This window comes from Gymnoscopelus microlampas (genome assembly GCF_963454915.1).
Source record: "Gymnoscopelus microlampas genome assembly, chromosome: 5".
Taxonomy (NCBI): domain Eukaryota; kingdom Metazoa; phylum Chordata; class Actinopteri; order Myctophiformes; family Myctophidae; genus Gymnoscopelus; species Gymnoscopelus microlampas.
The window spans coordinates 43106977-43116884 of NC_139942.1; the positions used below are offsets into that span (position 1 = coordinate 43106977).

The 9908-nt window shown below is 41.8% G+C and overlaps 2 protein-coding genes and 1 pseudogene across 3 annotated transcripts; all 3 read right to left on the reverse strand.

Moving 5' to 3' along the window:
- Positions 1-368: 368 nt before the first annotated feature.
- LOC311045121 (calmodulin-like) lies at positions 369-2284 on the reverse strand (annotated as a pseudogene). The gene is made up of 2 exons: positions 1870-2284; positions 369-377 (listed from the first exon to the last, which is right to left on the reverse strand). The product of its transcript is annotated as a calmodulin-like (transcript).
- A 3335-nt stretch (positions 2285-5619) lies between these two features.
- On the reverse strand, positions 5620-6447 carry LOC311045122 (calmodulin-like; the record flags this gene model as incomplete). The annotated part of the gene is made up of 2 exons (XM_084056931.1): positions 5620-5699; positions 5988-6447. The coding sequence occupies 2 exons, from the start codon at positions 6445-6447 to the stop codon at positions 5620-5622; spliced, it is 540 nt and encodes a 179-aa protein (XP_083913057.1).
- Positions 6448-9404: 2957 nt separating this feature from the next.
- LOC311045123 (calmodulin-alpha-like) lies at positions 9405-9908 on the reverse strand (the record flags this gene model as incomplete). The annotated part of the gene is made up of 1 exon (XM_084056932.1): positions 9405-9908. The coding sequence occupies one exon, from the start codon at positions 9906-9908 to the stop codon at positions 9405-9407; it is 504 nt and encodes a 167-aa protein (XP_083913058.1).

Here is a 9908-nt window from a genome sequence, read left to right on the forward strand (position 1 = left end):
GATCTCAATGTATGTGAGTGTATAGGCCCTATTCACAGCAGCCATATTGGCATGAAATCGGGAGTGTAATGTTACCCCCTTGCCCACGTCAACAAGTCAACAAGGCCAAGGCCCTATTCACAGCAGCCATATTGGCATGAAATCGGAGTGTAATGTTACTTCCTTGTGTTACCAATGATACTAATTAAAGTTCCATTCTATTCAGGTCGGAGTCAGGATGCTGCTGTTTTGCATGCTGGCTCACTGGGAAGACTCTACTACACTCAATACAGCCTTAATTAGTATAATTGGTACCACTTTTGAAGTAACATTACACTCCAATTTCATGCCATTATTATTGCTGCCATGCAAAGGGTCAATCAATCAGCTCACACTGACTGGATAATTGGATCGTGAGACGTATGTGTTGTGTCACTGTCATTGTAAACTGATTGCATCATCCGATACCACAGAACCGGGGTTTTCAACTGGTGGTTAGTGGACCACTTGTGGGTCTGTGAGGCTATTACATGTGGTCCCTGACCATGCATTCAGTAATGTAGGAAAGTGAAGATATTGTTTTTGATTTTATATGGTATTCATTATTTTATTTTTGTAAAATAAGAGAACCAGGGATTTAGCTGATCATGGAAGAAGCAGACAGCATCCTTTCCTGGCAAGGACTCAACAATACAGAGGAACAATAGGCGTGACATGATGGACCCAACAATAACCTTTCTTTGGTGGAGCAAGATGAGGTAGAGTAAAATGATTGAGTCTGATTCAGCCATTTACAGTTATGATATACAGCCTGATCAAAGACCCTTTCAGCTGATTCAGTCATTAAACAGCAGTAAGAAAGGCTAACAAGTGAATTAAATGATACATATTACAAGTACATATTGTCGATTTCATATTTGCTATTACAGTGATGTGCCAACAGCAAACGTTGAGTACCTACCATTGTGTGCACGCACTTCAAAATAGAAGCATCAGATGTGTGATGCTTTGCATGACAATACAGATTTGATATGAGGTTTGACAACAAAGAAGCATTCTGTCAACACAAAAAAAAATATTCTTACAGTATACAAACTCAAGAAAACAAGATAATTTTCAAATCTGGGTATTCATTTTATTGGAAAAAAATATACAACTTGGAAAAATGTTTTAAGCATGGCCAAAGGCCATAAAAAAGAATGGTTAAAGTTGTAAATAAAACATGAACAAAGCAAGGTCTAATAACAGTGTGGCTACAAGCAGATCTCAGACTTCATGTTGCCAGTCAATGAAAGCAGTCATCTATGACATATCTACATATCTGTATGACACATGACTCCATATTTGGGAAGGGTTTCAACACGACTGCCATAGACCATATTCACACGGCGGCCATGTTTCTATGAAGTCAATGAAAGTAGCCACCCCGGGTGGCGGCACTTTCAATGTTAAATTCCAATATGGCCGCCGTGTGAATATGGTCTATTCACTTCATCTTCTAATATAGACGGCTTCTGGTTCTGGTAGATAGTTCAGTTAAGTTTAGTATTGATGCCGTCATCATACGTCAATACGCGTCCAAATTTGGACTGTCTGTCCGAGCCCCATTCACCTCCATTAGAAGTGATTAAAAAAGTCAAAGTTAAATATAAAAAAAGTGTATATCAAATGATGTAAACAAACATTAGCAGGGTTAGTATAGTGGCAGTGTGCAGGAGACATGTGGCGATGATCGATCTGCACATGGCCTTCACTTCGCTGCAGGGGCGCCGATTTTTCTCCACGCTATTGGGTGCGCAACGCACACGAAAATCTGCTAAAGAATGTACTCCATGAAGTGCAGATGTCGGAATTTTTCCTTTTTCTTTTTTTGTGATGCGTTTGTGTCACCATTTGTATGAACTCTTCATAGCTGATGTGACCGTCACCGTCAGTGTCTGCTTCTCTGATCATCTCATCAACTTCCTGATCAGTCAAACACATGGTCGAGGTCAGCAGCGTTGATTAATCCATCACCATCCTTGTCAAAGACACGGAATACTTCTCTGAGTTCCTCCTCGCTGTCTGTGTCCTTTATATACCTGGCCATGATGGTCAGGAACTTTGGCAAGTCGATCATTCCATTGTAATATGCCTCCAGTCCATTGATCATGTCCTGCAGTTCTACTTTCGTGGGGTTCTGACCCACAGTGCGCATTAGATGACAAAGATCTTTGGTGCTGATGCGACCATCGCCATCCTTGTCAATGAGTGAAAATAACTCCTTGAACTCTGCAATCTGTTCCTCTGTCAGCTGGTCAGCCATTTCAGCCATTTTTATGTAGATGTAGTTACTGTAGTAGCCAGATCACTACAAGAATCCAAAAGTTGAATCCAATGTATAGATTCACTCAATTGAACAGGCAATTTGAAAGCGTCTTTGAGCAAGTCTGATATAATCAATATGACTATGTTTTCAAAATGATGTTAGAGATCCACAGGAAGTGAGGAAGAATTTAGTCTTACAAAAACATCAAAATAAAACATAGGTTCACCTCAAAGTATTTCCTGAAAAGTCGTCAGTGCAATTCAAATACAGACCGGCACCAGGTACTGTAATGAATGACTCCATGAAATTCAAGACTTTTATCCGAGACTTTTATACTACATTGCACCCTAAACATTTATAGCTCCTCCCAGAGTCTGGGCCACAACTCTGATTGAATCATTGGATCATGAGATGTGTCACTGTCATTGTAAACTGATCGATTGCTTACCTCACAAAACCGGTTTGTGAGATTTGCTGTCATCCGCTCCCATGGCTTTTCCTACCACTGCTATGCCGATGACACCCAGCTGATCCCTCTCATTCCCCCCCTCTGACATTCCCCCCCTCTGACACACACGTGGAGGCACGCATTGCTGCTTGTCTGGCTGACATCTCGGAGTGGATGTCGACGAACCACCTGAAGCTCAACCTGGACAAGACCGAGCTGATGTTCATCCCGGGGAAGGGCTGTCCTCACCGAGACATGGCCATCTACCATTGAGAACGCTGTGGTGACGTCAACTCGGACTGCGAAGAATCTGGGTGTGACCCTGGACGATCAACTGTCGTTCTCGGCTAACATCGCATCAGTGACACGGTCCTGCAGATTCCTCCTCTACAACATCAGGAGAATTCGGCCCTTCCTCACGGAGAAGGCAGCCCCAGGTGCTCATCCAGGCTCTTGTCATCTCCCGCCTGGACTACTGCAACTCCCTCCTGGCTGGCGCTCCGGCATCTGCCATCAGACCCCTGGAGCTTGTTCAGAAAGCTGCGGCTCGTCTGGTGTTCAACCGCCCCAAGTTCTCTCACACAACTATCCTTCTCCGTTCCCTGCACTGGCTCCCCGTAGCGGCTCAGCATTCAGTTTAAAACCTGGTGCTAGCCTATAGGGCAGCGAAAGGAACAGCTCCCTCTTACCATCGGGTATTGGTCAATGCCCACACACCCTTCCCGACCAATCCGGTCGGCCACCAAGGTGCGACTGACTCCCCCGCCACTCAACGGTCCTGTCTGGTCGATCGACACGGGTCACGACTTTTTTCTGTTCTGGCCCCACAGTGGTGAATGAACTTCCCACTGATGTCAGGACAGCAGAGTCACTGCCCATCTTTCGCCGCAGGCTGAAAACCCACCTCTACAGGAAACACTACCCTTCCTCTTTGCCTGGCCTACTTGTTGTTAACTAGTTGTACGAATGCTTGTTTTATTGTTGAATTGTTATTGGATCTTGTTTAGTCAATACAATTATTTGTTTTTAGCTCCTGCTCATTTGACTACTTTGTCTCATCTGTTTAAGGAAATAGGTAGCTGATATATTGCACTTTTACCTTAGCGCTAGGTATGCTCTTGGTTGCTTGTTATTGCAGAAAATGCACTTATAACCTCTGGTGATTAGTAGCTTTCGTTCCCTACCTTTGTTGATTGCACTTATTGTAAGTCGCTTTGGAAAAAGCGTCTGCTAAATGACTGTAATGTAATGTAATGTAATGTAATGCTCCCAACACAGCCCTTGTGACTTACATTATAAAAATATATATAAAAAAAGCAAAAGTTACATATGTTTAAAAAGTGCAGATCATATGTGAACAAACATTAGAGGGATTCTATGTTAGCCTAGTGACAGTGCGTACAAGAACCAAGTGGACCACTTGTGAGTCTGTGAGGCTATTGCATGTGGTCCCTGACAATGTCATTCAGTAATGTGGGAAAGTGAAGATATTGTTTTTGATTTTAGTATTGTAGTTCAGTATGTTCTTTTTCTTTATTTTTGGAGAAACTTAGACACAACCTGTTGGTTGTTGGTTTGTTTTATATGAGGACAGTTGGTCACTTAGGCTTGTGCTTCAATCCAAAAGTACTTCAAGCTAACAACTACAGAAGAGGATAAACTCACTGACATGTCCACAGACTCTGTCAAGAGGCACATATATGACAGCTCCTTGTGAAGTTCTGGTTGAGTTGTAAGGTAGAATTCACTAGAGCTTACAGTAAAAGTATTGTTGTTGTTGTTGTTGTTGTTGTTGTTGTTGTTGTGAGAATTTACTATTTGGGGGGCTATATATATTAGTTGGGGGCCCACTTGCATACCCTCATGGCCCACCAGTGCGCCCGGCCCACAGGTTGAGAACCTGGGAGTTTAGCTGATCATGGAAGAAGCAGACAGCATCCTTTCCTGGCAAGGACTCAACCTTGCTTGTCTCTCTCTCAGCCCATCTACAAAAGATCTCTCTCCATGTCTCACACAGTACATTATGTACCTCTCCCAACAGGACTTTGGCAACCCCAGGGCAGGGTCCCATGACAGAGAACAATAGGCGTGACATGATGAGACCCGAACAATACCCTCTCTTTGGTGGAGCCAAGATGAGGTAGAGTAAAATGATTCAGTCTGATTCAGCCATTTACAGTTCTTTGATATACAGCCTGATTGAAGACCCTTTCAGCTGATTCAGTCATTCACAGTTATTATACAGCTTGATCAAAGCTTGTTGTCAGCTGATTCAAAGACAGGCTTTTCAGGGCAAGGTGTTAACACTCACCCTGCAGCTAGAAGGATTACATGCTACCAGTCAGAGCAGTAAACAGCAGTAAGAAAGGCTTACAAGTGACAAGTGATGATACTAGTACCATATTAGCTATTACAGTGATGTGCCACAGCAACATGTTGAGTACCATTGTGTGCACACACTTCAAATAGAAGCATCAGATGCGTGATGCTTTGCTATGATGACATGAGATTTGACAACAAAGAAGCATCCTGTCAACACAAAAAATAGTATTATTACAGTGAATACAAACTCAAGGAAACAAGATCATTTTAAAATCTGGGTATTCGTTTTATTGGAAGAAATATACAACTTGGAAAAATGTTTTAAGCATGACCACAGGCCATAAAAAAATAATGGTTAAAGTTGTAAATAAAACATGAACAAAACAGGGTCTAATAACAGTGTGGCTGCAAGCAGATCTCAGACTTCATGTTGCCAGTCAATGAAAGCAGTCATCTATGACAGTCATCTATGACATATGACTCCATATTTGGGTAGGGTTTCAACACGACTGCCATTCACTTCATCTTATGATATAGACGGCTTCTGGCTCTGGTAGATAGTTCAGTTAAGTTTAGTATTGATGCCGTCATCATACGTCAATACGTGTCCAAATTTGGACAGTCTGTCCGAGCCCCATTCACCTGCATTAGAACAAAAGTGATTAAAAAGGTCAAAGTTAAATATAAAAAAAGTGTAGTGGCAGTGTGCACGAGACATGTGGCGATGATCGATCTGCACATGGCCTTCACTTCGCTGCAGGGGCGCCGATTTTTCTCCAGGCTATTGGGTGCGCAACGCACACGAAAATTGGCGAAAAAATTTACTCCATGAAGTGCAGACGTCTGAGTTTTTCCGTTTTCTTTTTTTGTGATGAGTTTGTGATGGGTGCTCGTCATTTCTCCTGGGTGCTTTAGCCCCGAGGCACCCACAGTATCGGCGCCCTTGCTTCGCTGTCACCATTTGTATGAACTCTTCATAGCTGATGTGACCGTCACCGTCAGTGTCTGCTTCTCTGATCATCTCTTCAACTTCCTGATCAGTCAGCTTCTCTCCCAGGGTGGTAAACACATGGTCGAGGTCAGCAGCGTTGATTAATCCATCACCGTCCTTGTCAAAGACACAGAATACTTCTCTGAGTTCCTCCTCGCTGTCTGTGTCCTTTATATACCTGGCCATGATGGTCAGGAACTTTGGTAAGTCTATCTTTCCATCATAACATGCCTCCACTCCATTGATCATGTCCTGCAGTTCTACTTCCGCGGGGCGACCCACAGTGCGCATTAGATGACAAAGATCTTTGGTGCTGATGCGACCATCGCCATCCTTGTCAATGAGTGAAAATAACTCCTTGAACTCTGCAATCTGTTCCTCTGTCAGCTGGTCAGCCATTTTGATGTAGATGTATGTAGCCAGTCAGGAAATGTCCCTCCTAGGCTACTGTGGATATAGACACAGCCCCTCCCACTTCCTGTTTTCCAAATTGTTTGGTTCACTATAAAAGCCACACTGAGCAGGGGCTTCTCCCTCTTCGATCCCTGTTGTAGCAGGTTGCCTCTGCTCTGTGCAATGCCACGGGTAGGTGTTTATTGTAGATAATAGGTGATAGTACGTATTTTTTTATATATTATATTTTTATATATTTTACCTGCTTGAGGCTGACCCTTTGTTTGTCACACTTTAGGCCCTGCTCCCTAGTGACTCTGCTCTCCTGTGTTGTGCCTTCCACATGGGTTGTGTTCAATAGTCAGACAGAGGTAATTGTCATAATTTTGTTTGTATGTAAATGATCTGTTTTACAGTGTATTAATGTATATCATTTGTTTATTTTGTAGACTATGACTGCCACTGCTGTTTGGGTTTTGTTTTATATTTATTTCAGTTATTTTACTATTTCCCCCAAGAACTATTGAAGCTCCTCTTATACTGTTTTTATACTCAATTACTGTGAAGAATAACCTTTTCTTCTCTCCTTGTTTCCGAGTGCTACAGGATTGGTGGAGCAAGTGGCCCTCTGGATGGGTTAGGTGGCTAGGCTCACAGCCCCCCCCCCCCTTTCTCATTGGTATTTTGCACTCAACCTTCTTTGCATGCTTTTGCTTTCATGTATTGAATGCCTTAGCTTCTCCTCTTAGGGTATGTGTGTAGGACACCTAGTCGTACTAGGCCATAATTCCCCTCCCTTCCTTGTGGCTACAGCCTACCATCCTGTGGTACTCCCTTTCCCTTTTCTTGTTGCAGTTTTTAGTAGTGTATCAAGAGTATATAGCGTCTATATATATATATATGTTCTTTAAACCATTCTATACAATAAAGTACTTTTAATTATTGATGAATTGTTGAATAAGAACTATTGTAATCTTGGGGGAAAATCCTTGACGCAGTCCCATTTATTGCCACATGTGTAAATAAGAATCGGTTTAGTTTTGAGTATTTAAAGTGTCTGTATAAGTTAAAACTTTTAAACCAAACCCGGGCCACGGCCCGGTTACAGTTAGTAGCCAGATCACTACAAGAATCCAAAAGTTGAATCCAATGTCTAGATTCACTCAATTGAATGGGCAATTTGAAAGCGTCTTTGAGCAATTCTGATATAATCAATATGACTATGTCATCAACATGATGTTAGAGATCTACAGGAAGTGAGGAAGAATTTAGACTTACAAAAACATCAAAATAAAACATAGGTTCACCTCAAAGTATTTGCTGACAAATCGTCAGTGCAATACAAATACAGACCGGCACCAGGTACTGTATGTAATGAATGACACAAAACCAAGACTTTTATACTACAGCACCCTAAACATTTATAGCTCCTCCCAGAGTCTGTGCCTCAACTCACACTGGTTGAATCATTGGATCATGAGATGTGTCACTGTCATGATTGATTGCTAACCTCACAAAACCGGTTTGAGATTTGCTGCCGACACACAGCCCCTTGACTTCCATTATAAAAAATGTATTAAAAAAGCAAAAGTTACTTATTTCAAAAAGTGCAGATCATACTGTATGTGAACAAACATTAGAGGGATTCTATGTTAGCCTGGTGGCGGTGCGTCGAAGAATTTTGGATCTGACCGGCTCAGCAGCTACGAGATTAGCTGCAGACAGACACACATACACACATACCGGTACCCTTATAGACGGGCTACCTCTCTCAGAGCCACGCCATGAAAAACACAAAACCTACTCTCTAACCTAAACTCTATTTACACCATGTTTTTTTTGGTGTAGGCCGTGCTTGCTCATCACCTGTGCCTTACAATTCAGGGGACATTTGCCATGTAAGATGCTGTGCCAACAACAAATGTTGAGTACCATTGTGTGCAAACTTCAAAATAGAGGCATCTGATGCTTGATGCTTTGCAGTGCTTTTGTTTTAATGACAATACAGATTTGATTAGAGCTTTGCTGAACATTAAACTTTGTTGCCAAAAGGGGAACATCCTGTCGATACAAAAATGGGTATTATGTATACAAGAGTATACAAAAATAAATCAAAGATCCATGATAACCGAGAGAAGAACAAGATCATTCTCAAATCTGGATAGATTGTTAATTTAATGGAAAACAAGTTTGCAGGATTATTTCCGGACGGACAGACAGACAGAGACCCAAAAGACGGTTAGCCTCTTTCAGAGTGCATGTTGGTGCATGTGAATGTACTTTGAACACTCACATGCGCTCATGCGCATTACATACCTGTACTACAGGCATGCATATCCAGTGTGTGTTTTTAGTGTGCCTGATAGCATTTCCCACCTCAACAAGTCAACAAGGCCAATCAAAATGAAATAATACATATCACTAGTACATATTAGTCCGATTTGAGATGAGGTTTGACAACAAAGAAGCATCCTGTCGACACAAAAATGTGTTATTGCAGTGTATACAAACTCAATTGTACTCATTTGGACTGTTTATTGTATGTAATTGTATGTTTTTCTATGGACCATGAATCTGCAATAAAGACATTCATTCATTCAAGGAAACAAGATTATTTTCAAATCTGAGTAGATTCATTTTATTGTAAAGAATATACAACTTGGAAATCATTTTGAAGCATGATCATATAGGCCGTAAGAAATAATGGTTAAAGGTGTAAATAAAACATTAACAAGACAGGGCCTAATAACAGTGTGGATATAGGGTTTCAACACGACTGCCATTCACTTCATCTTATAATATATAGACAGTCAGTTATAAGTTTAGTATTGATGACGTCATCATTCGTCATACATGTCCGAATTTGGACAGTCCGAACCCCATTCACTTCCATTATAAGTGATTAAAAAAGTTAAATATAAAAAGAAGGATATATGTATATATATAAATGATGTAAACAAACATTAGCAGTGTTCAACGTTAGTGTGCACGATCGATCTGCACATAGCCTTCACTTCCCTGTCACCACTAATGAACTGTTTGAACTCTTCATAAGTGATGTGTCCGTCACCGTCGGTGTCTGCTTCTCTGATCATCTCATCAACTTCCTGATCACTCCGCTTCTCTCCCAGGTTGGTAAACACATGGTTGAGGTCAGCAGCGTCGATTAATCCATCACCATCCTTGTCAAAGATACGGAAAACTTCTCTGAGTACCTCCTCGCTGTCTGTGACATTTATATCCATGGCCATGACAGTCAGAAACCCTTGTAAGTCTATCCATCCGTTGCCATATGCATCCACTCCATTGATCATGTCCTGCAGTTCTACCTCTGTGGGTTTCAGACCCAGACAGCGCATTAGATGACCAAGATCTTTGGTGCAGATGTGACCATCACCATCCTTGTCAATGAGTGAAAATAACTCCTTGAACTCTACAATCTGTTCCTCTGTCAGCTGGTCAGCCAT